Source organism: Alexandromys fortis, unplaced genomic scaffold, assembly GCF_014885135.2.
Source record: "Alexandromys fortis isolate MF-2015 unplaced genomic scaffold, M_Fortis_MF-2015_v1.1 scaffold_90, whole genome shotgun sequence".
Lineage (NCBI taxonomy): Eukaryota > Metazoa > Chordata > Mammalia > Rodentia > Cricetidae > Alexandromys > Alexandromys fortis.
Window position 1 is genome coordinate 7,636,650 of NW_026067985.1, and position 27,893 is coordinate 7,664,542.

At 52.9% G+C, this 27,893-nt stretch overlaps 2 protein-coding genes across 6 annotated transcripts in view; one reads left to right on the forward strand and one right to left on the reverse strand.

Moving 5' to 3' along the window:
• Positions 1 to 305: 305 nt before the first annotated feature.
• On the forward strand, positions 306 to 27,180 carry Hvcn1 (hydrogen voltage gated channel 1). 2 transcript variants are annotated; one of them, XM_050159039.1, is made up of 8 exons: positions 306 to 380; positions 814 to 864; positions 5,810 to 5,931; positions 18,207 to 18,479; positions 22,531 to 22,635; positions 23,685 to 23,916; positions 25,744 to 25,856; positions 26,159 to 27,180. In XM_050159039.1, exons 3-8 carry the CDS (start codon positions 5,911 to 5,913, stop codon positions 26,222 to 26,224), a joined length of 810 nt encoding a protein of 269 aa, XP_050014996.1. In that variant the 5' UTR covers positions 306 to 380; positions 814 to 864; positions 5,810 to 5,910; the 3' UTR covers positions 26,225 to 27,180. The 2 variants fall into 2 exon arrangements, with proteins under 2 accessions (XP_050014996.1, XP_050014995.1); XM_050159038.1 differs by having other exon boundaries at positions 25,744 to 27,180.
• Tctn1 (tectonic family member 1) overlaps positions 23,902 to 27,893 on the reverse strand; it is a 31,345-nt gene continuing 27,353 nt past the window's right edge. The window contains exons 14-16 of one of the 4 annotated variants that reach the window (XR_007594768.1): positions 27,168 to 27,330; positions 24,358 to 24,721; positions 23,903 to 24,049 (exon numbers count right to left, since the gene is read on the reverse strand). Coding sequence is in view for 3 of the 4 variants with exons in the window: in XM_050159037.1 (XP_050014994.1) it covers positions 27,187 to 27,330 (144 nt within the window). In the remaining variant the exon portion in view is untranslated. The other 3 variants (XM_050159037.1, XM_050159035.1, XM_050159036.1) reach the window with 3 other exon arrangements.

A 27,893-nucleotide genomic window follows, 5' to 3' on the forward strand; every position in this document is an offset into this window, starting at 1 on the left:
GAATCAATTGCCCCTGAACCCAGCTAAGGAGCGCATCTCGTTCAGTAAGCACAAAGGCTTTGGAGGAGGGCGGGAGGAGGTGGTCCTTGGAGAGGCCTACTTAGTCAGGGGAGCACCCAGTCACCTAGGAGCCTTGCAGAAGTGTCCCAGCCCTGTGCATTCCCTGGCCTTGGTCATTGGAGAACTGCTTAAGTTGGGGCTTCTCAGCGCGCTGGTGCCTCTCATAGGGCCCGAGTTTGCAGCAAGTTAGAGTTAGCTGTGGAAACTCCCGCCACACCACACCCCCAAGGACATAGGACCGCCCTCTGGGCTCTGCCGAGCAGAGCTGTGCCTAAGTCTCTAGCCTGGAATGAGAACAGAGCTGAGCAGATTGCAGTCAGGTAATGAGGGTGGGACTGGGGGAGAAAGGGGCGCCCCTCTTCCGTCCAACCTCAGCCATATCTCAGGCTGGGGGGTGTCCTGCCCTGCACGCGGCTGCTGCGGGGCAGCCGACCGGCCTGGGGGCCTGGAGGGAGGAAGGAAGCCCTGGCTACCCTCCATCCTCGTGATTCGCGTCTGCTCCTAGGCTGGACCTTTGTCCGTCATGGCTGGGGCCTGGTTGGGGATGTTGGGGGAACCAGGCCAGGGTTGGCGGGCGCCGTGGGGTGACTGAGGTCTCGTGCTACTTCGTGGACTGTAACTTCTCACCCCGCTATCCTCCCAGGGGAATGGGGCATTGACAAGCACCTCCTCTCTTAGTGGGTGTTACCAGGAACCACATACACCCATCACTGTGTGACCGGTGGAGGAGGTAACAGTGTCCCCTTCCTACAGGTGGAGAGAGTCCGCGAAGAAGGCACACAGCTCAGCCAGCACGGCCAGCAGGTGGGTGTAAAGCCCTAAGCCCTGTTTTCCATCCCAGAGCCCCACAGCCACTCCAGGGAGACAGCAGGAGGGAAGGGGGTGCGGCTAGTGCTAGTGCCCCAGAAGGAGACCCCAGAAGTCAGCCTACTGGTGCATCCTAGCAGGAGGAATCCCAATTCCGCAGCTCCTTCTGGAAACAATTTGAACCCCCTGGTGGGTGGGCTGGGGCCAGGTATACCATAAGACTGACAGCAGCCTGCGTTCCCTCCAAGTCCCACACCTTTACCTAGCGCCTATGCCCGCTGAGTGCAGGGCTCTACGCACCTTAGCTGTGGGGCTGTGCCTCTCTGTGTCTTAGTGCCCTTTTCTGCTCCCAGGGCATTCTGAGAGAACTGGGGGAGACGTAGCCCCCTCCCCGTCTAGCACAGGGTCACCTGGGAGCTGTATTCCTCCACATCTTGCCTTGCCCCTCGGAAAGTGTTTCCGCATTCTGGTCACTTTGCTTCAGGTTGGTGGAGACTTGCCGAGGTTTGCAGTATTTCCTGACCACCCACCAGCAGCTTGAGGTTTCTTGAGTAAGGCAGCCAGCAACTTCTGCGTCCAGGACTCCCCTGGCTGAAAGGCTGGTCAAGGCAGGGTTTGAAAATCTCTAGGCTGAGACTTACCCAATTCCAGAGCTTTCTTTGGCCCACAGCCCTCCCTTGGCCATGGTTTAGCAAGGAGGAAGCACGGACCGCTTATGTCACCGGACTTCTTTTCCCAGCTACCCCAGTGTGTGGCTGGAGTCTTCGCCGCCCCATCCTAACTCCCACTCCATCTAGGCGAAGTACAAGTTCTGGCCTACACAGATCGTGAGTCTGGCCGCTATGATGCCCAAGTCCAGACCTCCATCCATCGTGTCCCTGCCGTAACTCTGTCCCCCCAGCTCCTCATCATTCTCACAAGCTGGGAGCCCTGGTAGATCCCCCCACCCTATCCCCACTTCCTGTAATTTATCTTAATTCACATCTCTTGCCCATGCGCCACTCTGTCCTCTTAAGTTCTCGCTGTCAAAGGACCTTCCTCTTCTCCCCACAGTCTTCTTGAAATCCAGGAAGCCCCTGTGTCACTTCCTCAGGAGCCTGGCCACTCCACCTGAGAGAGCCGAGCTTCTCATTTTGTATCTTTCTGCTGTCACCCACCAGGAAGGCCTCAGCACTGCGTGTTGTCCTTGTGGTGTCTGTGTATCCAGGCTCCATCCTTCTGCGCTCCCTGGGCCCAGCACAGCACCTCCATAGCTTTGCAAGCAATGAGCACAGACTTATCAGGCTGGTTGCTCAATGGCCTGCTTTCTCCACCTCTGCCCAGACCCTCGTGTGGCCTTCCTCCCCGCTCGTGTGTCTTTCAGCTTCTCCTGTGTGTACCATCCGCTGTGCTAGAACACTGCTGCCCATGGACTTGCTAGGGAGTCCTGTGGGATGGTTTCTGAAACAGAGTGGCCAAGTCTAAGACATAGCCATTTGGAAGGTGCTGGTCCCTGTTGCTAGATGTCTGTCTAGGTCACATCTCTCCACCCATGGTGAAGTTTCTCCATAGCCACTCAGGCATTGGGTTTTATCATCTTTATGTTTGGACTAGTTTCTTGTGGAAGACATGAGAGTTTGAACCCCTGAGTCAGGGCTGGAGAGATGGCTCAGGGGTTAAGAGCACTGGCTGTTCTTCCAGAGGTCCTGAGTTCAGTCCCCAGCAACCACATGGTGGCTCACAGCCATCTCTAATAGGATATGATGCCCTTTTCTGTCATGCAGGTATACATAGAGAGCACTCATACATATAAGTAAATAAAATTAAAAAAAAAAGGAAACCCTCTGTCCTTGGCTGGAGAAGCCATGTTTTTCTGTATGTGAGTTAGTTCTGTTTTAAAAACAAAGGGACCTCAAGGGTTCTTTAACTTCTCCTTTTACCTACATGGAGGGAGGTTGTTGGTTTGTTTTGTTTTTGTTTGGTTTTTCGAGACAGGGTTTCTCTGTGATTTTGGAGCTTGCCCTGGAACTAGCTCTTGTAGACCAGGCTGGCCTTGAACTCACAGAGATCCACCTGCCTCTGCCTCCTGAGTGCTGGGATTAAAGATGTGTGCCACCACACCCAACTTTTTTTGTTTAACTACATTTAGTGTGTGTGTGTGTGTGTGTTTGCACAGTGTACACACATGTAGAGGTCAGAGAACAATCTGCCAGAGTTGATTTTTCTCCATCCACTCTGTGGGACAAACTCAGGTTGTCAGGTTTGGTGGCCCTTCACCTGCAGTCGTGAAGGTTGCTCTTGAGTTATCTCCTGTCTGTGTAGTAGCTGAACTCCACTGTTGCCAAAGCTGCTGAGGCCCCTGGCAGTCATTGGGCTGGATAGAGGGCACAAGAGAAGATAGAGGCTCAAGGGAAAGGGAGCTTTGGAGGGGTTAAATCTTTGAATATTTTTCTCAAACTGATGATATTTTGCTTCTGTAGCTAGAAAAATAACTCAGGGGGCGCTGAGAGGATGGCTCGGTTGGTAAAGTGCCTGGCGTGCCAGCATGAGAACTTGGCTTTGACCCTGGTTCTTACATAAAAAGCTGTTGGTGATGCTAGCTGTCCAGAATCCCAGTTCTGGGAGGTAGAGGCAGGGAGACGCAGGCTCATTAGCAGTCAGTCCCACTGAACTGCTTGGCTCCACGTTCCGCTCAGTCCCACTGAACTGCTTGGCTCCACGTTCCCCTCAGTCCCACTGAACTGCTTGGCTCCACGTTCCGCTCAGTCCCACTGAACTGCTTGGCTCCACGTTTCACTCAGTCTCACTGAACTGTTTGGCTCCACGTTCTTCTTAGTCCCACTGAATTGCTTGGCTCCATGTTCCGTGAGGGGACTTGTCACAAAACAGTCACCTGGAGAGAGACTGAGAAAGATGCCCAGCGTTGGCTTGGCTCACATTTGGGAATATGTACAAACACACACAATGCAAGGTGTGTAGGGTTACCCACTGGGGTTCTGGGATAGGAAGGGGGTGGACACATCCCTTGTGACCGCCAGGAGTCTCGCTGCATTCCCACAGTGAAGTACCTCCATCTAGAGTGAGCCGCCACAGTACGGTCCCTGGGGACTGTGAGTGTTCTCAGTTTGTAGCAGGGGCTATATATATACATTTGGTGGTTTTTAAAAAGCCCCATCTCTTATCTCATAGTTCTGTGGGTCAAAAGCCTAAAAGCAATTTCCATGGTCCAAATGGAGAGGCCCCCAAGCCTTCCTTCCAGAGGCTCCGGGTGGGCCTGAAGGTCCTTGCCAGATTTTAAGGGTGCACATAGCATGCATTAGCCTTCCTCCATGGTGGTAGCCACCTGACATCTTCGGGCTTCTCTCTGCTGGCAGCTCTGTGGCTCTCACACCTCTGCTGCTGGTGACAGCGTGTCCACCTGGGCAGTCTCCTCTTGCACAATCTTGAATTTAATGGCTGTGCACACATAAAGTGACAAACTCCTGGGTTCCAGATGAAGGGGCCTGGGTGCTCAGGGGGGCTGTCAATCTACATACTACACCCTAAAAGAATATAAGTACAGTTCTGAGAGAGGAGCATGTCACTCATTTTGTGTGAGAAGAAAGTGAAGGGGGAGCATGCTCACCCCCTTCGTGGGAAAAAGTGAACTCCCAGAAGGTCACTTAGTTGCTGGTCAGAACAGACACTTCTGGGAAGGAGGCACAGGGTAGAGACTGGCTCACTGGCATGTATCTCTCTCTATTGTTGCAAGTTTTACTATATGTCTCTATCACCTATGTTAAAAATAATCTTAAAAAATCACACATAGTCATTCCAGAACCAAAGAGAAAGAAAAGAGCTACCAAGGCCCAGAGTTTTCCTTTAAAAGGTGGGCCAGGACCTGGAAAGATGGCTTAGGGGTAGCATGTGTGCTATTCTTGCAGAAGACCTGAGTTCGTTTCCCAGCACCTATGCTGAGCAGCTGACAACCACATGAAACTGCAACTTCAGGGGGACTTCTGTCTGGCCTGTGAGGGCACTCGCGTTCACATGCACAACCCTGCACACTGCAACACACACACACACTTTAAAAATAAATCTTAAAAGAAAATTATTTGTTGGGGGGTTGCACACCTTTAATTCTGTGTTAGGGAGGCAGAGGCAGGTAGATCTCTGCGAGTTCAAGGCCAGCCTGGTCTACATAACATAGCAAGCTCCAGGCCAGCCAGAGCTACATGTTACAAGCTTGTCTCAGAATTTCTTTTCAATATGTGTGTGTGTGCATGTGTGTGTGTTCCACAGCACGTGTGTGGAGGCCAGAGGGAAACCTGTGAGAGTCTGTTCTCTCCCCACCATGAACTCGCCGTCAGAGTCACTTTTACTTTTACCTGCTGCACCATCTCTGATTTTTTTTTTCTTTTTTCTTTTTTTGGTTTGTTTTTCAAAACAGGGTTTCTCTGTGTAACAGCCCTGGCTGTCGTGGAACTCACTCTGTAGATCAGGCTGGCCTCAGACTCATAGAGATTCCACCTGCCTCTGCTTCCAGAGTGCTGGGATTAAAGCCCAGCCCGAGTTTCCTTTTTAATTTTGAGACAGGACCTTATTATGCAGTCCAGGCTAGCCTTGAACTCATAATCCTCCTGCCTCAGCTTCCTGAGTATCAGATTACAGATATACCACCATGCCAGGCTCAGCATACAAGGTGCTAAATCTAGCTGTTTTCCCTTAGTGTGGTGTTCTCAGGGCTCGTTAACACTGTAGCAGCTGTTAGCGTTTCCTTTTTGAAGGCTAGATTCCATTGTGTGGCTCTTTAGCCATCCCTCCATTGGTGGAGTGGTTGTTTCTATTCCCTGGCCACGGTGACTACTGTATCTATCTCACAGATGCTCCAGGGTGGATCCAGCGCTCCAACAGGTGTTCATTAATATTTGTTTGACTGTCTTCCCAGATTGTACCCTTCCAACACATTTTGTGTTGTTTTCAGGCGCTGTTCAGACTGTGAGGACAGATTGCAGAGCGCACCCTCGGTGACTGCAGGGTGACACACCGGTTCTGTCATTGTCGGATCCTGAGACAAAAGGGAAAATGGCTTCCCAAGACCAAAAGGTAAATGTGGTCTGAAGGCTCCCGCTGTGAGAGGAGCAACCTGTGGAAGTTTCCTACAGGTCAGAGAGAACCCCCAGTGTAAGGGTTGCACTGTGCCTGCAGTCAGGACGGGAAAGCTGTTGCTAGGTTTCACAGGACCCGGAGGCAGGGGAGCCACGGTCCACCATGCAAACCCTGATTTCTAGTTTAAGAACCCTGACGTCAGAGCTTGGCTGGGTGTGGTGGGGCAAGCTTACGGTTCTAAAATAGGAGGGTCAGGGTCAAGAGTTCAAGGTCATCCTTGGCTACAAGGGGTTTGAGACCAGCCAGAACTGTCTCAATGAAGCAAAGTCAGGATTCCTTGCCGTCCAACTGCGAGAAAGCACAGCAGGGTCTCAGACTTGGTGCTGTGGGTACTTGCAGTGAGGAGTGGGCTTGGTAAAACTGCTGGGCTCTTCAGGAAGGTTCTTGGACCCCAGCATGGAAGGCATGGGTCTGCCACCTATGACAAGTGGGATGAAGTTGTCTTCAGTCTTTGGTTATAGTGGAGACAGGTGACATGGCGGGGATGATGCTAACACTGGTCTAGGTTGCGTTTTGGTTTGCGTGTGTGTTTTTGTACTAGTGACCGTGAGCATTGATATAGGCAGAGGTGTCCCCAGAGGGAGCAGCCACAGCTGAAACGAAAATAGGGGTCCAGGTGGGTTTGGGGTCAGAATGAAGCTGGACAGTTGCAAGGATAAATTGAGGTGCTGAAGGCTTGTCACCAGCCTGTACCAGGGTGTTGGCCAGCAGGGGAAGTGGATCCTGGAATGCAGAACCCAGCTAGGACACACTTTGGGGAACTGGAGCCGGGTGGGACATACTCTCACCACAGAGGGGCTATCTCCATTGTTGACTGGCTGGCCAGGACCCCTTGTGGCAGGCGGCATGTTCCTGCCATGGCTGAGCCTGGCCTGGTACACCATGCCTAGATTTTTCTCTTTTTAATTATACTTATGTATTTATGTATTTGTGTGTCTGTGTGTTCACATGTGTACTGTGCCATGTACTTGTGGCTGCCCAAGGACAACTTGAGGAAGTTCATTCTCTCTTTCAACCAAATGGGTCCCGGGGATCAAACTCTGGCCATCAGGCTTGGTGGCAGGTACTTTACCTGCTGAACCATGTTGCTGGCTCCTGGCCCTCCTAGGTTTTGAGAACACAGGCATTGGTGGTGGTGAGTGTGCAACTCCGCACAGAGCTGACTGGTAGTCACCAGTTCTGCCGAGATGGGCGTGGCCACACTTCCTTAGAGTCCCTTTCTCCTTCCTTTCTCTACTCCTCAGTTTCCCATTCTGGGAAATGGGAGCAATAACATTAGCCCACAGAAATACAGTGAGACTTACACCTAACAGTGGCCTGTGGCATTAGCAGGGTGCCTGGGGACAATTGCCACTTATGTCACAGGCTGCCGACTCCACCATGGGACAAGCAAGGGTTGTGGTACATGTTCTGGTCTTGTTCCACAGTTCAGATGAATGCACGTGCCCGGCCCATCTGCAGGGCTTGGAAGCCAGGTGCGCAGAGCTGGGGGTGGGGTGCCCCATTGGCTCACTTCCTCTAGAGGCGCAGAGCTTGGCTGTGGCTGTCAGCCTCGTTGCACTTATGGGGTGCTTGGGAGCTTGAGTGTGACCCTTGTATGCCAGGTAAGAGGCTTATCTGCTCTGCATGAGGCCCCGGGTTCCATCCCAGCTCTGCAGGAATGTTTCCTGGCCATTCTAACATGCAGCTGGCCCTCTGTGCATAGCCAGTGGTACTGGGAGCTTCCTTTCCTGTCGGGAAGCTCCACTTGGGTAAAGTCAGACCCTTGACCATGACAGAGAAGAATTTCAGGACAAGCCAGACTGAGACAAAGGTAGTGAGTTCATTAAGTATTCAGACAGACAGACAGACAGACAGACAGATGGAAGGACAGACACAGCCTTAAGGCATGGGTTTCAGCTTCTTTTTTTTTTGTGGGGGGGGTGGGTATTTTCGAGACACGATTTCTCCGTGTAACAGCCTTGGCTGCCCTGGGATGTGCTCTGTAAACCAGGCTGGTCTCAAACTCAACAGAGATCTACCTGCCTCTTCCTCTGCCACCCAAATGCTGGGATTAGAGGTGTGCACCACCACCACCCGGCAGGTGTCAGCTTCTTGTGAGAGGTGCACTTAGGTGTGTTTCATGGCTAAAAAAGAGTGCAACCCATGTTAAAAAAGTGGGTTGCACTCTTTAGGCTGAGGAGGCTCAAAGTCACACACGCCCGAGCCCTAAGTGAGCACAATCCACTTGTCCTTGACATTCATGGTTGAGGTGTCTTCGGAGCAACACCACACTGTCCCTGTAGGTCATCTCTGCTCTGTCAGCTGTGTTGAGGTTTTCCTCAGGTAGCTGGAGACACAAGCTGGATGATGGAGAGAGTGGCTTCTCCATGTCTGCTCCATGTTCCTTGGCTCATTCCAGAAGGGAGCAGCAAGGAGGGGCCTGAGGCCTTTCTTCTGTGGACTCCATGGCTGGAGCATCACCCTCACACTGGGTAACCAGGTGACAGCACACAGCTTCCAGATGGGAAATTTGCCCTTCCTCTGCTTTTATGAAGCAGCCCAACTTGTGATACCGGGCGATGTGGCGTGGCTGGTGTCACAGGCTTTGCATCCGTCTCTCATTCCCTGAACATCATCATGTCTGTCCTCTAGGGAAAGGAGCAGGACACTTCCCCGCCTGTTGGGACAGGGTGGCCATCAGCCCTATAGAAGTGGAGTGGAGAGGCGGACAGTAGAGGGAGCCACCTAGGGTAACGTGTCAGAGAGTGCCAGGGATGAGGCATGACAATTCTTCTGTCTGGAGAACTTCTGTCCCAGGCCCCCACAGCATTGGCTTCAGCAGCCCTGGGCTACATCTTGAGTGGGGAATAGGAGGCAAGGGCCACTCCTCCGGGCACCCTGGATTACAGTCCAGCTGTTTCCTAGCTGTCTGACTCTTAGCAAGTCTCTTATCCTCTCTTCTTTGGCATCGGTAAATGAGGCCAATCTGGAGCCATGTAGTCGGGATGTGGTGTTGTTCTAGGCAACTCTGAATAGAGGTCCTGAGTTAGTGGCTGTTCTAGGGTTGGGGAGGACGCGCCACTGTCCCATTCTTGTGTGAAAGTCATTGTCCCACACAGCCTCCAAGTGTACCCCTGACCTTCCAGGTGAAGGTGAGTTGAGCATGGCTCTCAACAGACCTGGCTCACCAGTCCCCCACACCTGAGTCAGTCAGCCACAGAGGGGTTGTTTTTGCAAACCTCAAACTTCCTCCCCACCCTTGAGAAGGAAAGACTTCAACGCCTATTTACAGACTTCCCTGATTTTATAAATAGGCAATTCCTCCGAACACACACGGAGCCAGGGTGGGGGTAGGGCAGGTGGGCTCACTGCACGCTGCAGCTCACAGGGAGATACTTCCAGTGGAAGGTATGGTGTGTGTAGGAACCTGTGCAGCCTGCACCCTGGGGTGTTCAGTTGGGCATGAGGGTGACGGAGGAGGGTCAGGAGTGTATGATCAGGATAGGCTGGGATACTCGGAAGGAACCTAAAAGAGGAAAGAAAAGCTAGATGACAGCATGAGAGAGATTACATATTCCAGGCCAGAGGAAGCCACGTATGTGTGCAAAGGCCCTGAGGCCAGACAAACCTGCCTAGTACAAAGGCCGAATGGAGGCAGTGTGGCTAAGCAGGGAGAGGCAGCTGAGGCCAGGTATGTGGGCAGAGCTGCAGGGGGAGCCGGGGGGCGGGGGGAGCTGTTCTTTACAATTTAGAGTAGGGGAAACCAGAGACATTTTAAGCAAAGGATTATGGAAGGGTCACAAACACCGTCTTGTGTTCTAGTGCCTTGCTGGCAAGGCTGCAAGAAAGCAGACATGAACCCCAGGTGAAGCCAACCAAGGGGAAGGCATTGGGCTGAGACCGCAGGAAGCTGGCCACACGCAACAGACTTTCCTCCCCGGGGTTACAGAGGGCACGCTGCTTCCTCTAGCAATGAGCTGTGACAGGACACGGGGTGTTCAGGACCAGAGAAGCCCGTTAGACACCAGACCACACCCCAGGGGTTTTAGTTTTATGAGACAGGCTCTTGTTTTGAATTCTCAATCCCCCTGCCTCAGCCTCCTGAGTGCAAGAATCCCAGGTGTGCAGCAGAAGGCTCAGTCCTATGAAGAGGTGATCCCTTGGGGACTCCCCTGGCTAAAGGGACAGCAGGAGGTCAGGGTAAAGGAGACTGCTTTCTATAGGAGGGAGGGGCAGGATGCCATGTCCCTTAGGAAGCAAAGTTCTGAGATGCCAGAAGGCAGAAAGGCAGGCAGGCTGTCTGAGGACAGCAGCTGCCAGTCACCTAAGCTCTCTCTGTTCTCTACAGATGGAAGCAGGTTCTGGAGCCCTCAGGCTGCAGGTGGGAAGATGGGGGTGGAGCTGGGGAACCAGCTCGGAGTTCGAAACCCCAGAAACCAACACAAATGTTGGGTGGGCCTCCACATATATGTGCATGTGCTTGTGCCCTCACACACATGCAAGAATGAAGGATGGGTGTGGGGCTTTCTGTGTGAGCATAAGAACCTGAGTGCCAACCCAGAATCCTTGCAGAAAGCTAGGCATTGTTGGTACATGCTGTAATCTCGGGACTAGGACGAAGGGGACTCACTGGTCTAGCCTGTGCACTCTAAGTTTAGTGAGAAAGCCTATTGGGGCAGGGAGGGAACAGTACCTAAAGATGACACCTCAAGTTGACCTCTGGCCTCCACATGCATGTGTGTGTTGTGTGTGTGGTGTATGTGTGTGTGTGGTGTGTGTATGGTGTGTATGTGTGTGCTGTGTATGTGTGTGTGTGCACACACATGTATGGATGCAGGGTAGCAGCAGGAAGCTATGGGCAGGGTCACCCTTCAAGGACAGTAGCAGATGTTGGGAAGGCACAGATGACAGGTCAAAGGTCAAGAGTCATCAGTTGCTGAAGTTCACAGGCTGTGGGGCATGGAGGGGGGTGGGTAAAGGCCATGCTTGAGGATGAGGTGCCTGCCTGAGTGTGGACACAGCTGACCCCCTGATGTGCTGGCTGCCATGTGACAGGGCCTCAGTTTCCCTATCAAAGAGAGAAGACAGTATTTTCAAACCTCGATTTTGACCCTCGTTCAGGTAGCTTGAAGAACCAGCTTCTCTGAAGTTGGATACGGAGGCACACTCTTTTGTGATCACAATGGTCAGGAGGCAGAGGCAGGGGGATTTTGAGTTTGGCGTCAGCCTGAGCTACACAGCAAGAGGTGGGGGCTTTCTGGCTACATCTTCTCCTCATTGGCCACATGCCACAGAGCTCCTGGTTGGCTGGAGCTCATGCCATTGTCACTTGTCACTCCTAGCTCTTGTCGCAGTTAGAAATTAAGGCAGGGCTGGAGCCGTGGCTTGGCGGGTAAGAGCACACTCTGTTTCTGCACAGAAGCCAAGGCCAAGTTCAGGTCCCAGAACCCACGTCGGCAGCTCCAGGGCATCTGATGCCCTCTTCTGGCCTCTGCAGCACCTTCACTCACTCACACACACACACACACACACACACACACACACACACACTCTCCTGTGTGCTGCGGTTAAAGGTGTGCTTCACCTCGGCTTAGCTGGTTTTAGCTGTTTGTTTGTTTGTTTGTTTGTTTGTTTTTAGACAGGGTCTCAGGAGCCCAGGCTGGCCTCAAATTCACTATGTAGCCCAGGATGACTTTGGATTCTTGAGCTTCCCACTGGTACCTCCCATGTGCTGGGGGTACAGCTGTAAACTGTCAGGCTTTCTAGTTCGTGTTGTTTATTTATTGTGTGTGTGGGTGCATGAGAGGAGGTCAGAGGGCAGCTCTGTTCTCTCCTCCTCCCATGCAGGGTCTGCTGATAAGGCCATCATGCTCAGTGGTTAGAGCCTTCAGCCAGCGCCATCTCGAAAGTCAGCTTTCCAGTATGCTTTTAGAAAATGGGCATAGTGACATGTACCTGGTCCCAGCTATCAGGGAGGCTGAGGCAGCACAATGAGATCTCACATTAAAAAACAAAAGGGGCTAAAAAGCCAGTATGGTACTGCCTTCAAAGCATTCCTCTCTGGGGGCCGTAGGAGTGTCCCCTCTTCAGCACCTGTCTCCCGCCACTGACTTGTGACATAGGCCAGTGTTTTTGCCTCCTCTGACCTCAGTTTCCCCTCCTATGAATGCAGAAATTGTGCCTCCTGCCCTTCCACCTTCTCAGGACTATGTAAAAGCAAGTGGGGTTGCCTGTGTGTCCCTGCAGAAGAGAGGGGCTGGAGTTGGCTTCAGCTCCTCTTGGCTCTCAGAATCCCTGCCTGTCATGTGACTTGGTCCTCTGGATCTCTTCTGCTCCTACGGACACCGGCTGCCAACATCCAGAGTGACTCCATCTCAATAGCTTAGTGACCTTGTCAGCAGAGACCCCATTCAAAGAAGGTCACTTCCCATTGTTCCAGAGGGACCCCAAAGTTCAGCCTGTGAATGCTCCAGCAGGGAACCACTAGCTGCCTGGGTTCTCTTGACCCTGTATTCTAGAACATGGTCTCTGAGTCACGCAGCCCTGGGACTGAGCCTGACTCTGCCATCTTCCCCACACTGAGCCCCTTCGTGCTGGCCTGGACTACTGTGGGAGAGAAGATCGTTTGTGGTCATGCTATATAACATGATGCCTGGGCGTGGTGGTGGTAGATGCTGCTGCTGTAGGGTCTTGCTGGAGTTCTGGGTCAAGGGATGTGGTCAAGGCCCCCAGAGTAGCTCTGAGAGGGAGCAGGGACATGGGGAAGGCTTTGGGGAACAGGGACTTGGGAGTTGGCCGTGTTTCTTAAAAAGTACCTTTTTCTGTGGTGTTAGAGGTCATTCTGCAGGGAGGGAGGGACTTTCCCCTCCTCCAGGTGGCAGTTTGGCCCCTGTGAGAATACAGACAGACAGCCTTAGGAGGCATGTGTAGGTTTCCACTTACTCTTTCCCAGGTTAGTCATTTGTCTGGTGTGACACCTGTCACATGTCATTGCATTGCCTTGGAGAGACAGCTCCCCGATTCCATTATGTGTTAATTTGTTCATTAACTATTCATGGAGCCCTTCCCAGGGGTACGGGGTACTGTGAATTGACACCGTGTGTTAGCAGCTACTGATGGAGGGGACAGCTGGGGAAGGAACACCTAGGTCCAAGACCTGGATGATATACAGGATAAGATGGGTCCCAGTCCCGAGCCAGTGAGACCCTGGAGCTGGAGTGTGGGTGGGACAGTGGGAAAGGTAGCACCCAGCCTGGCTGGCACTGTGTGGGAGTGGAGCAGTCCAGGCCAGAGGCAATGGCCGCAGCAGGGACGCAGGAGCTGAGAGCTGTTAGGTGACATAGAGCAAGGACAACGGCAGGGAACCTAACCGGATCTTCAGCTCTCTGCTTGGGCACGGTGGCAGTGATGCTGTGGCCCCGGGGGAGCAGATTTGGTGGGGAAGTGAGCTGAGTTTGGGTCACAGCATGCTACCAAGATGGCGGCAGCTGAGACCGGGCTGTGTACTTGAACAGGAGCAACACTGAGCACAGGACTGCTGAGACCACCGGAAGTGGAGAGGCCCCAGCCTGCCAAGGTCAGGGTCGGACTGCCAAGGAAGCCAGGCATGAGAGACCAAGCAAGGAGAGGAAAGAGGTGGAAGCCTGTCATGAAAAATGGGGTCAGCAGTCTGGGTGATGATTGACAGATCAGAACCTGGTGAGAGAGAAGGTGTGCGTGTGTGTGTGAGTGTGCACTCTACACAGGTGCAAGGAGAGGTTAGCTGCCCGCTGTTCCTCAGGAGCTATCTGCCATGTGTTTGTTTGCTTTTGAGAAAGAGCCTCTCACTGGCCTGGAAGTCTCCCTTTAGGATTGTATAGACTATCATACCCAACTTTTTATTTAATATTTTATTTTTATTCTTAAAATTCTCTGTATGTGTGCGGGTGTGTGCACTTGAGTGCAGGTGCTGGAAGAAGGTGTTAAGTCCCCTGAGGCTGGAGCTACCAGCAGTTCTGAGGTGCCTGCCCTGGGGGCTGGGAATAGAGCCTCACTCCTCTGCAAGCGTAGCTGAGCTGTCTCTCCAGCTGCTGCGCCAGCTTCTATGTGGGTGCTGGGATTCGAACTCAGGTCCTTACACTCACACAGCACATACTGCTGAGCATCTCTGCAGCTCCAGCCTGGGCTTTGGCCACACGGCGAGGGACACCAGGTCAGAGAAGAATGTGGATAGCAGGGATTCCTGGTGTCGGTGCCAATCCCTCCCCTGGAAGGTCTGCAAGTCCTGGGCCCATGTGACAGAACCTACAACTTCAGGGGACAAAGTGGGGGAGGAATGATTTTCCACACTGGTGACACAGGGTTGCCATGGAGGCCACAGGAGCCTGGCCTGGGCAGGTGCTCAGTGGGTGTCACAGAACCCATCTTTCTAGGTTTGTGAGAGGCCAGGGTGAGGACAAGGGCTGTGGTCAGCCCTTTTCTGGAACTTTCCTGCTTCTGACACGGCAGTCTTGACTTAAAACCAGAATTCTTTTCTGCTCCGCTGGATACCACAAGTATTTTCATCCCAAGTTACTCAAGTCACTTCTTGACTGTTCAGAAAGTTTCAGAGCGAAAACTCGCCTCTCCTGTGAGATGTGGTTTTGGCAGAGAGCCTGAGCCTCAGCGGCTTTTGCCTGAGGGGTGAGGTATTTCCTGGGGGAATTCATGGCTGTCCAGGAGGAGGGAGCCTTGGGCAGATGTCGCAGTGGGCTCAGGATACACAGCCCCTCCTCGGTACTGAGAGGAGGGTTCTGAGGAAGTGCAGAGAATGGAAGGGGAAGGAGAGGCTGTGGAACTGGGAGAGGGGTCTGGCTATGGCTCATGATCCAGGAAGGACCACTCCGAGGAAGTGGCATTGTGGCCAGCTGAGTCTTCAGGCTTGGGGACGAATAAACCAAAGTTAGAATGAGGTGTGGGCAGCCAGGTTACAGTGCTCTGAGGGGCAAGGGAGAAGGGGCAGGCTGCTGGAAGCAGAGAAGCTGAGCCTCATGGGGCCGTGCCCACCACGTAAAGAGGCTTGGGTGTTTCCCTTGGATTTTTCTGGAGAGCACAAAGGAACAGTTGTCAGGGTGAGGAGGGCCGTAACAGAGCCAAGGTGAGACCTGCTCAGGCCTGGATAGAGAATGCAAAAGTCAGGGATCAGTAGGAGGCCATGCAGCCTTCCTGGGCCACTGAGGACAAAGGTTAGACTAGAATGCTGGGTGAGGAGGCTGGCAGAGGTGGGGGGTGCTAAGATGCAGGCCTCCGTGGCTGGGGCAATAGATGGAGCTGCCCCCAGGGCCAGGCCATGCACTATTTCAGGCTTTCCTTGGGCCTCCTAGCCTTTGAAGAAACCTGCAGTCTGTGGCTCCTGAGGTACCATATAATATAGGTGGGGGGGGGCAGCGAGGCAGCCTGGGGTTCAGATGCCTGCAGAGCCTCCGCTTCCGCACTCCACTTCAGTTGTCCCCCAGGTTCGACAATGGGGCTTCCCCTGGCACTTAGCTAGAAGATGTTGGGGCTGTGGGAGGGGACTATTGACCAAATCTGGAGCCTGGAAACATAAGGCCACACAGAACCCAGGGGAGGGTGTGGACGGGGGCAAGACAGGCTCCCTTTCTCCAGTCCGACCCAAGGGCACAAGTTCTTTATTCCTTGTGTTGCTGAGGATAGTGCCCAAGACCAAGAATGCTAGGCAGGTGCTCTACCCATTGTGCTTACAGGCCTCTGTCCATTTCCGTTTACGGTCCTCCTTAGACTGCTTAGAGTTCATTGTGTCTCAGGCTACATGTCTATTCTACCAGACGTGAATATTTTTTCAGCCATTTAAAATGTACCTTCCTGTTTGTATGTGTATGTGCCTGGGTGAGCCTGTGGCACAGCATGTGTGTGGAGGATTCAGGGGGTCGGTTCCCTTCTTCTAGCATGTGAATGCCAGGGACTGGCTCACCAGTCTTGGGAACAAGCACCTTTACTCCCCAAGCCATGTTGCCAACCTCAGCCTTTATTCTTTTAATCCCCCTCTCATCTTTTGATACTGCAGGTGCCCCTATGTTTGGACACTGGTTAGCATTCCTGAGGTTCTGTTTGTTCTTTTTACTTTCAGCCAATTGATAGTTCTGTATGTAAATCTTTGTGTGTGCGTGAGTGTGCCTGTGCATCCGTGTGAACGCGCGTGCACTCGTGCCACGGTGCACATGTGGAGGCCAGAAAGACAGCCTTTGCTTTGTTGGTTGCATTGAAATTGCTCAGGGTTCAGTCAGCAGGAAAGGCAGCCTGAATCCCAGCGGGCAAGAGCTTCTGTCCCTTCTTATCCCGTTAATTTCCTGGTCTTTCTTTCCTGCCTCAGTGTAACTGCAATGATGCAATAAAGACACAAAACCAGGGTGGGGAGGGAGTGGGGTCAGCCTCTCAGAGAGGAGCGCAGGAAGGGCAGCAGCGGGAGGGCCTCACGTGGGGGCTGGAGAACCCCCGGAGAACTCTAGGCAATGGCACACCGTGGTCTCACTATATGTTACCAAGGTCTTTGTAGTTCCATAGAGAAGGGGGCAGTGGCAGGAGGCTGCGGCAGTACTTCAGGCTGAGATGGATGAGAATGATGGGATTAGAGATTCAGGGAGCGGGTTCGCAATGGAGTCTAAAGGCAGCACCTTCAGAGCTGCCTGTGTGGACTGTATGCTTTAGTGGTTAACTGAGTCGCCAATAACACATCCGCGTCACATTAAGGAATAAAAGCACTTCCCCATCAAGTATTTCTTTTTCCTGAGACAGGGTTTCTCTGTGTAATAATCCCAGCTGTCCTGGCTTTTTGTGGACCAGGCTGGCCTCGAACTCACAGAGATCCACCTGCCTCTGCTTCCCAAGTGCTAGGATTAAAGGCGTGCGCCACCACTGCCCCTGGCTTCCCTTCAAGTCTTTCAGCCAAGAGGGAGTCCAGATTTGAATTCTCCTACATGCTCCCTGCTTCTTCTGTCCTTTGTGGGAACCTGTGCCTGCTGAAGAACAAAGCCTTGGGAATCTTTCTGTTCCCGAGTGTGACTGTGTGTAACTGTGCCTTTTGTGTGCTTGCCTGTGTCTGCTGTGTGAGCTCGTGTGTCTATCCCCCACAAAGGGCTTTTCTCTGTCCTTATTGAGCAGCACAGGCAGCACCACGTGGGGGAGGGACAGGGCACTTACAGGGATCTTACCCAATATCACACAAGGATCACGTCACCGCCTTCAGCTGATCCCAACTGACTCAGACAATTGCGATACAACGATTTATCAACCAACGTTCATAAATGGATATTCATGTTAGAAAGGCACTTTAGACCTCTGTTCTTGCCTCTTTCAGCAAATGACACCCACGTGTGATCTGGGACAGGGGCCTGGAAGAGTGCACGATTTAGGATTACAGCTGTGTGTTAGCTTAGGTGTAAAAGTTGGTTACACAAGAAGTCCAGAGCAAATAAGGTCGGAGGCTGCATTGTTCTCTCTCTTTTTCTTGTTTTGTTTTTGGAGCCTGGGTTTTGGCTGTCCTGGAACTAGTTCTATAGACCAGGCTGGCCTCAAACTCAGAGATCCACCGGCCTCTGCCTCCTGAATGCTGGGAAAAGGCATGGGCCACCACCATCTGGCTTGCTACATTGGTCTCTTAGAGGTAGATTAAACAAACAGGCTGCATACACAGTGGGCTAGCCCTCACTCTTGGTTTTTGAGGTAGGGGCTTATTATGTAGCCCAGGCTGGCCTCGATTCCTTATCCTCCTTATCCTTGCCTCCACCTCCCAAATGCTGGGATTACAAGTGTGTGCCGTGCTGGATAATCCTGGAAGGAACTCCCCTTTCCATCTGCCTGGCCAGGACTGGCCTGCGGAGTGTAGGGTTGGCGTCTCTGCGTCTTCTGTTAACACTGGACTTTTACTTTTGCACGCTTCCTCCACTGCCATCACCAGCTCTCAGTTTCTCTGAGAGTGCACGGCTCTTCTGGTATTTACACATGGGCCTCCTGTTGGGACTGGGCTGTAGTACCGTTGGTGACTGCTGGCCAGACCACAAGGACATGTCTGGTGGGATTGAGGTTTCCTGTTGCCTCATATACAGCGATATTAGGTTCCAAAAATAAGTGCCCCCCAAAACCCCCCTTTTTTTACCTTGGCTAGGGTGCTCTGTGCACCTTGGGACCTGGTTTGGGTCCTGATCCCCATCACAGCCATGGGAACCTCAAGTGCATGTTCTGCCCCGCCCCTCCAGGCCATCACTCGCAGAGCCACGGTGGCTCCCACCAAGAGGATGAGCAGGTTCCTGAAGCACTTCACAGTGGTTGGGGACGACTACCACACGTGGAACGTCAACTACAAGAAGTGGGAGAACGAAGAGGACGAGGAGGAGCCGGCCCCCACATCGGCCCAAGGCGAAGGCGGTGCCGTGGGGGCAGATGCCGAGGCTGGCCCCAGCCCCACACCCAGGCCGACCCTGGACTTTAGGAACAGGCTGAGGAAACTCTTCAGCTTGCACAGGTTTCAGGTAAGAGGGTGAAGCCACCATGTCCCCAAGGTGGGAGCCCCCTCTGCCAATGTCACTCATGCACCCCACGGGTGTTTCTGAACACCGACCACATGCCATGCTCTGTGGTCTGACCTGGACTGACAGTGGGGGAGGAGAAATGATAGAGAGAGAGAAGGTTAAAGGTCGTCCCGGGGCCTGTCCCTCCGGAGGGCAAAACACGTGGACACATGCTGCCACTTAGAAAGAAAATATGACTTGAGTGGCAGGCCAGACAGGGAAGGTCCCAGTTGTGTGTGGTGCCAGGTAGCTGAACCGCCCAGAATACTCACAGCCGGGTAAACAGATGGAGGCCGTGGGAGGGAGGAAAGAATGGAGGGGGCGGCTGCTTGAGAGAGATGGGATTTCCTTTCGGGTGGTGAAAGTACGCGGGAAGCAGACAGTGGCAGCTGCAGAGCCTTGCGACTCCACCTACCACCTCAGAGCTTTAGGCAGTCATGGTCACTTTATACTGCTATTCTCCCATTGGGAATCTCCCTGTGTGTAGTCTCCATGTCCACCGAGAGAAGCCTTCCTTCCGCAGTGCCTGCTTCTGGACAAAGCCATGTGGGTTTCCTGACTCAAAACCTCATCACCATGGGGCCTCAGACCCGTTTATGGAGAATTAACAAAAACACGTGGGGCTGGGGTGATGGCTAAATGGGTAAGGTGCTTGTGTAAGCATAAAGACCTGAGTCTGGTTCCCCAGCACCCAGGGGAGAAGTTGGGTGTGGCAGTAATGTACTGGGAGGCAGGGACAGGCGGCTCCTTGGGGCTCACTGGCCAGTTGGTGAGCACCCAGGTTCCATGAGAGAATTAGGTGAAGAGTAACTGATGGCACCAATATGGACCTCCGGCTTCCACGTGTGTGCATGGGAGAGCGCACGCACGCACACACGCACACACACACTCCACACATGTGCCTGGCTCTCACTGTCACCGCCTCTCTCCAGATTCTGCCATGGGGAGAGGGAAGGGACTTCCTGGCTGAGCTCTGTGGGGCCATCTATCCCAATCTTGTGAAAGGCAATTTTTCAAAAAGATTTATCATCTGATTTATATATGCATGTGCCTTCACAAGTTTATGTGCACTATTTGTGTGCAGGAGCCCTCAGAGGCTGGAGGGTGTCCAGTCCCTGGAACTGGAATTCCAGGTGGCTGTGTGTGAGCCACCTGGTGTGGGAACTGAACTCAGGTTCTCTGCAAGAGCAGTAAGCATTCTTTTCTTTTCTTTTTTTTTTTTTTTTTTAAAGACAGGGTTTCTTTGTAGCTTTGTAGCTTGTCCTGGAACTTGCTTTGTAGACCAGGCTGGCCTCAAACTCACAGAGATACACCGTCTCTGCCTCCTGAGTGCTGGGATTAAAGGCGTGTGCCACCACCGCCTGGCAAGCAGTGAGCATTCTTAGCCACTGAGCCATCTCTCCAGCCCTATGAACAAGGGCAGGCTTCTTAGGTAGCAAGCTGGTGTCCAAAAGCATGGCTGCTCCAGAAAAATGCAAGAGACCAAGGGCATGGGGACAGTCACAGCTCCTGGCGGGTCTGGTGCTACAAAGAGGCAATTTGGTGATGCGCTCGGGGCATCAGAGCCCAAGTCCCTGGAAGCAGGGAGCAGCAGCTCCACTCACTGCTGACACTGTTTTCGGGGTGGGGAGGTTATATTGGTCTTTTTTTCCCACTTAAAGCAAGCCAACAACCCAGCATCCCTTGCGTGCTGCCAGCCCCTCTGTGACTGCGGCAGGAAACATAGTATTATGTTGTTGGGGTTGAAATCCAAACCTGCAATTCAAAGCAAACAGAGGGAGCCAGCTTCCTTCCAGATGTACAGGGAGCCTCAGGCCCACCCCCTGTAGATGTCCCTGCCTCTGGAAGGGACTCATCCCACCTCTCAGCCTGCCAGCCATGGGTCTGACTCTCAGGCTGGAAAAAAATGGTGACTATCATAAAGGCATTTATCCTTTGAGGGGACAGTGGCCCCTCATTTGGTCCCCTGTTGTGGATGGCAGCAAGCTGGACGTGACAGTCTGTGGGGTGGCAGAGATACTCCTTAGCATCATGGCTAGCTGTCCCCTACAGTGGTAAGGATGAAATTGAAGAGCTCTGGACAGACTGGGTGATTGTCACCTGGCACTCAAGCATAGTGGGCCTCAGGGGTTGAGGTCATGTTTCAGTTGGTCAAGGGACCCGTAAGAAAGGAGACTGTGGCCTACTGCGTTGGAAAGTAGAGGAGGAGTGTGAGGTTCTTGTGGATAAAGCAGCAAGGTTATTTAATGAGGCAGGGGCTGCTGTGGATGGGCCGTGGGGAGGTGACATGACCAGATAGGTTGAGGATCTTGGATGGAAGCCAGATGGGATGGGAGGAGTCTTGCTCTCTGCTGGTAGGATCTGCAAGACATAGTGACAGGGCACGCTGTCACTTGTCACATGAGCTGGTACAATCAAGAGGGGACATGGCTGGGAAGAAACAGCCAGAGCAGCGTACTCTGCAAACCTAGCCTCACGTGTCCATCGTCCCCAGGAGTACAGAGTGTGGCCAGCTGAGCTTTGGTTCCAGGGAGCCCTGAAGCTGGCACCCCACAGGGGAGAGTAGGGGTTAACAAAGGGGTTGACTCCCCTCCACGAAAAGCAACCAGGTAGAGGGGCAGGTTTGAGGTTTGGCTGATCAGTTCATAGAGGTCAAGCATTAAAATCATCTTTTCTTGGTCGCTCTTTCTCATTTCCAACTTCAGGTGACAGTCACAGGATGTAAAATTAATCTTTTTGTTTTATTTTTTGAGACAGGGCTTCTTTGTATAACAGTTCTGGCTGTCCTGAAACTAGCTGTCAAGCAGGCTGGCCTCGAGCTCATAGAGACCCGCTTGCCTCTGCCTTCCAAATGCTGGGATTAAAGGTGTGTGCCACCACCACCCGGCTAAAATGAATCATTTTAAAGTATTTCTGTGGTGTGTGGTGCACAGAGCACTGTACAGCTCACCACTAGCCAGTTCCCTGTCCATCCTGCCCGACCAGAACCGCAGTCTGCATTGCATCTGTGTTCTGGGGGGTCACATCACACGTGGCCTGAGGGTCGGGTTGCCTGCACTCAGTGTAGCACGTTCACAGCTCATCCCCACAGTAGCACAGGCCCATGCTTCATGCCCTTTGGTAGCTGTGTTCTTTCTAAGTCTGTTCTCAATACAGTTGGGCTTTGGTTTTAGACCATGTGACTTTGCTAATCCCCGTGGTTCTAAAATAAACAAGAAATAAAAAATTCCAGGCTGGGAAGACGGTTCTGTCAGTAATGTGCTTGCTGTCCGAGTCAGAGAACCCAAGTTCTGGACCAGAACCCAGGCTTTAACAGAAGACAGAAGATCCTGGTGTACTAGTGCTGAAGAGAGACAGGAGCCGTGGGGTTGCCAGCTGGTTAGTCTAGTGAGCCCATGCCACTTGGGCGGTGGTGGTGCACGCCTTTAATCCCAGCACTTGGCATAGGTAACCTGATCTACAGAGCTAGTTCCAGGACAGCCAGGACAATACAGAGAAACCCTGTCTTGAAAACAAACAAACAAACCAAAAGAATAAGACCCCTGAGTACCTTGTGGGGAGCTTGGGAACTCATCTCCCTGAGGAGCCCACAGTCTCTCCTACTCCCTGCCCCTGGGTACCCAGTCTGTTTCTCCTGTACTATCTCTCAAAGCAAATGCCACTCCTAAAAGGCAAATAGGGTTTTGTTTTTAAGTTTCATTTTTCTATTTCTGTGGTTTGCTGTTGCTGGGGCACACACAGAACATGCTCAGTAAGTGATTTAACACATCACTGCCTTGGGACTCTGAGTTCCAGAGGGGCCCCCCAAAGGCTACCTGTCCTCAGGGAGTGGAGTGGTAGTGTTCTCACCCAGTAGGCAAAGCAAGCTACTCCCAGAGGGTAACGTGCCTACTCAGGAGAGTGGGAGGATGGGGAAAGGGGCCAGGATCCCGTTCTTAATGTGTTTCCTGGTGGTTCCTGAGAATGAGAGTGGTCCCATCCTGGTCTCATGTCCTCTTCCTCCTCCCACCAGGTTGTCATCATCTGCCTGGTGATCCTGGACGCCCTCCTGGTACTTGCTGAGCTCCTTCTGGATCTCAAGATCATTGAGCCAGATAAGAAAGACTACGCGGTCAAGGTATGCACACGGCAGAAGCACACGTGGTGCGGGTACATAGGTGGTACAGCAGGTATACACCAGCCCCCCAGGTCACGCATGTACACAGCTCAGGTCTACAGCAGCCAGGGCATATATAGGGTGCTGCTGATGGGGTCGTTATCTGCAGGCGGGGAGGGTGTCGACTGAGCCACTGGCTGCTCAGTGCATGTGACACTCCCATCCTTCTCCGGCTCTTTCGTTTCCCTCGGGTACAGGCCTTACTGTGGTCCCCACTGTGGTCACTGTGAGCCTCAGTATGACTGCAGGAGTTGGAATATCCCTTTGCCTCCTGGCTGCCTTAGCAAGAACCTGGGAACTCTTCAGGTACTACTAGTCTTTATGGCTCCCAGGGAGTGTATGACCCTGCCCGTCATCAGCGGTGGAGTAACAGGTACAGGAAGTCCAGCATCTGTCTAGCAGGTGCATCCATCCATCCATCCATCCATCCATCCATCCACCCACCCACCCATCCATCCATCCATCCATCCATCCATCCATCCATCCATCCATAGATATACAGGGTTTCTCTGCGTAGCCCTGGCTATCCTCGAACTCACAGAGATCCTCCTGACTCTGTGTGTGCCTTTTATTGGACGATGACATTGTCCCCTCCACACAGACTTGGGTTTTGCTCATTGTACTGCCGTGACCGACCGATGTGGTTCTGAGCAAGTGCCTGCTCAGCCATAGAACATGTTCCTCTCAGTTGGGTGGCTGGGCCAAAGGACACTGGAGAGCTGAGGTGGTTTTCTTCAACCCTGGGAAGCCGCAGCCCATCTTTACTTTTTAGTTAAGACAGTTTCACTCTGGTCCAGGCAGGCCTTGGACTCTTGATCTTCCTGCCTCACCTTCCCAAGTCCTGGGTTGACAGTCAGGCCTGGCCAGGGATGCATAATCATCTTCCAAGGGTGGAAACCTTGTCTCCAGCACTGAGTCATCCCTGGTGACCAGGCAGGCATGCTTGGGTAGACGGTGTGGCCAGAGACGACCATGAGACAGTCAGTGCTCCTGTCATTCTGTCCCCTCAGGCGTTCCACTACATGAGCTTTGCCATCCTGGTCTTCTTCATGCTGGAGATTTTCTTTAAAATCTTTGTCTTCCGCTTGGAGTTCTTCCACCATAAGTTTGAGATCCTGGATACCATTGTGGTGGTGGTGTCCTTCGTCCTCGACCTCGTCCTCCTGTTTAAGAAGCACCAGTTTGAAGCTCTTGGCCTGCTGATCCTGCTGCGGCTCTGGCGGGTGGCCCGGATCATCAATGGTGTGTCTCCTGTGCTCCTAGACTGCATGGGGGTGGGGGTCTGGGCTCTGTGGTTGCTACCAAGGTGGCAATACAGTCACCAGATGCCCGTGATCTCATACCTGGTTTGTATCATGGTTGCGCCCTTTGGAATCTGGAGAAAAGTAGATGGTAATATTTAGCGCGAGCTGCAGAGCATGATTGCGCCAAAGTTATCTCACACTCTGGTCATGTTTTCATGGTTACCAGAAGGTAGTCATGGAAGCATGGGACCCTTGCCCCGGGCAGCACAGGAGGGCATCAGAAGGGAGGCAGGTGGATGAGCAGCGCTCCGTGCCGGCTGCCCAACCCCAGAGTCCCCTCATGGAGCTCCCCGTCTCCCTGAGTTACCACTCCGTTGCTGCCATGTGCTACCATCCCCTGGCTTCTAGAGAGAACACGAGGAAACCCTGCTCTGCCCACCTCCAGGCACAAATGCTGCCCCTGGTGCGCATATCCGAGGAGCAGCGCTTCTGTGGGCCCTGGCTGGTGGGTGCTGAAACTGTTCAGTCTTCCCAGGAAAGACAGTGTCCACTTTCCCAGCAGTTCTCCTGCAGAGGGCAGTGGGGTGGGATGGGGGTGTAGTCAGGGGATCTAGGTAGTCGGCTAGCTTGGGAAGCCTGAGGTGAGGGAGTGACAGTGTGGCCGTGTCCTCTGATGGGGCTATGACCTCAGGAGCCCTGGCCGGCACCTCCTGTCCCACAGCCCTTTGGGTTCTGCAGAGCTGCAGGTTGAGTGGGCTGCTGCGACTTGAGATTGAAACGATCACAGCTCAGGCAGCTTAGGTCTGGGGAGAAAAGAAAAAAGCAAACAACGTTCCTTTGTGTCATGCGGAGACAAAGGTGACAAGCCGGTGACATATGGGGTTTAAATGGATTTATCAAAAAGACAGAGGTAAAAGGTTTATTAAGGCCGGGCGGTGGTGGCGCACGCGCGCACGCCTTTAATCCCAGCACTCGGGAGGCAGAGGCAGGCGGATCTCTGTGAGTTCGTTCGAGGCCAGCCTGGTCTACAAAGGGAGTTCCAGGACAGGCTCCAAAGCTACAGAGAAACCCTGTCTCGAAAAACAAAAACAACAACAACAACAAAAGGTTTATTAAGTACACCATAGTGCAGCCATGGTGAGTGGGCTCCAGAGGGGCTCACTTGGCTGAGCGGAGCTGGAAGCCTCACTTGGCAGCTGGGCAGGTGACCTTGTGGCATTCATGGCCCTTTTCTGGGTTTGTATCTGAGGGCAGCACTGGTGTTTCTTGAGACTGGCCTTGAGTCACTGGGGCTGTGTAAGGTATCGCAAGTTAGCAGTCCGGGCCATGCTCCAACACAGGGCCCCTGCTTTACTTTGTCTTTTCGTCTCCATACTCTGAACTCTGCCAGGGAGGACAAACAGCTTTCAGTTACTCCTGGGGATGCTTGTCCTTGGGGAGCGAGGAGCACAGGGGCCTGCAGAGACTGTGCCCATGGGGACCACAGGGAAATACTGCCCAGCTGCCTCCTCTCAGGCTCAGAAATGACGATCTTGCCCGCCTCACTGAGGCTGCCAGTGACAGTTGTCTTGTTCATCTGTCTCTACACATCCCAAGTATGTACATGAATTAGAATACAAGTCTTGGGGCTGACAAGAGGACTCAGCGGGTAAAGACACTTGCCGCTAAGCTTGACGACCTGAGTTTAAGCCCTAGGGCCCACAGGATGAAAGAAGAGAACTGACTCCCACAAGTTGTCCTCTGACATCCACATGATCTCCCCCCCCCCACACACAGCATAATATTGAAGCAAGCTGTTGCACCACAACCCTCCCCTCCTTTGCAGGCATCATCATCTCAGTGAAGACACGCTCAGAACGGCAGATCTTAAGGTTAAAGCAGATAAACATTCAGCTGGCCACCAAGATCCAGCACCTGGAATTCAGCTGCTCTGAGAAGGTGAGACTTAGGGGACCGGTTCCACGGCTGTCCCCTCCAGCCCATTACTGCCCATGCTCCTATAGCCTATAGCTCTGCCTGTTGCTCCCTCTTCCTGGTCTTTCTGGCTTAAGCATGGAGCCGGGCCCAGTCCCTCCTCTGGGCATCTTGTTCCTGTCATCACTGCTTAGGGCCCTTCCTGGGAACTGCTCCCCTCAGCAGCCGGAATGCCACAGACTGTGGCTCTTAGCTGTCTGTAGCCCCAGGCCTGCAGGAATGTGGCTCAGAGCTCATTGCCCAGTGTCTGTCTGCTTTCACCACAGGAACAAGAAATTGAGAGACTCAACAAGCTGTTGAGACAGAATGGACTTCTTGGGGATGGGAACTAGCCTTCCAGAAGCTCTACCCTAGAGAAGCTGGGTGGTGGCCAGAGAGCAACTGTGTGCTGCCAAGTCCAGTTCTCATCTTTGCCTTGGCTTGCGCTCCCTGGATGCTGGGGACACATCTTTGTCAGCTCTGCTGCCTCTTTGGTGTGACCCAGAGCCACCTGTCCACGCCCTCCTCCTGCAGCAAAGGAATCATAACCACCTGTTCTCAGCCGAACTCTGCTGTTGCTTGAAAATGGACAGGAAGCTGGGCTTGAAAAACTTAACGCCATCGCTCCTCTGTGTGTAGGGGACCAGCACATCCTGAGGACAGAAGCTGGCACCTTGCACCAGCCCATTCTAGAAAACCTTTCTTATCTCCTGCTGCACCCCTGGGGGAGCCATCCTGGTGCCCAGCCCCTCCTGGGCAGCACCCAGCTGTACCATCAGCTTCAAACTGGCTCTGCACCCACCACATCTCTCTCAATTACTGTGCAATTAATGTATAAAATAAGCGCTCTTCTTCCCCTGGGCCCGCCTACCACATTCTCTCCTTGGTGGCAGCCCACACCAGCCCACCAGTTATAGAGCTAGCTCACTGCGGGGGGGGGGGGTGCCAGTCTGCCCTGTAATTAGCATCATATTGGGGTACATTGCCCTGTGGGCACACATTTTTACACAGCCTCTTGCTCGTTTGTACTTCTCAGAATGCTGATGGGCATTTTGAAAACAGATCCTGACAGATAGGGGATAATACACTGTGGAGGCCTGTGATCTGTGTGTGCAGGGTGCTGGAACCCTGACCTGACCCCCTCGCCCAGCAGAGTTTAAGGTTCCTGGGAGGAAAAGGAGGTGGAGAGGGCAGAGTGCTGGTTTAAGGGTAATGAGCAACTGGGTTGGTGTCCACCAGAGCCTTGGGCTTGGGTGCCCACTGCTGCAGAGGAAGACCGTCAGGGTGGGTACTCACTCCTACGGGTTCACTTGCATCACACAAAGGGGAAGAAGAAGCTGAAGGGCAGCCTGGCGTTGATGGTTGGCGGGGCTCGGAAGCCTGCCTCTGCAGGGGCTGACACGTCCACAAATGTTACCGTAGTGGAAATGACAATTGTCCTCTCAGGCCCTGGGAGGGGCTGGAATGGAAAGACAGAACAGGCTCGTTCATCATCTTCCTCACTCAGCCACTGGCACTGTCAGCTTGAGGCCGGCAGGTATGCGGGGTCAGCCGGACACAGCGCAGCCAGAGTGCACGGCGCTCCAGGCTGATCCAGCAATCGCAACCATGGCTCAGTGTTCACAAGAATTGTGACCACACAAAAAATCCATCAGTGAGATTTCCCTTCTAAGTACAAGTTAAAGAATGATTTTGAAATTGTCCTAGGAGTCAAAATTACAGTCAGGCATGCTGGCACTTGCTGGTTAACGCTCAGGAGGCTGACGCAGAGAGTCACAAGTTTGAGACCAGCCTGGGTTTGAGACAGATTCTATGTCAAAATACCAAATCCCACCAGGCACAGCAGCACTAGCTAGCTTCCTGTCCCTGAACATGGGAGCTATGACGTGACCCTGTCTTTAAAAAAAAAAAATTGAAATCCAAAAAGATATTATAATCTCTCCTACCACGTAATAAACTTTTCCTGTCACACTTGCTGTCTGTCACCTTGCCTTCTGTCTTCACCTGCTCCTTTTATTTTGT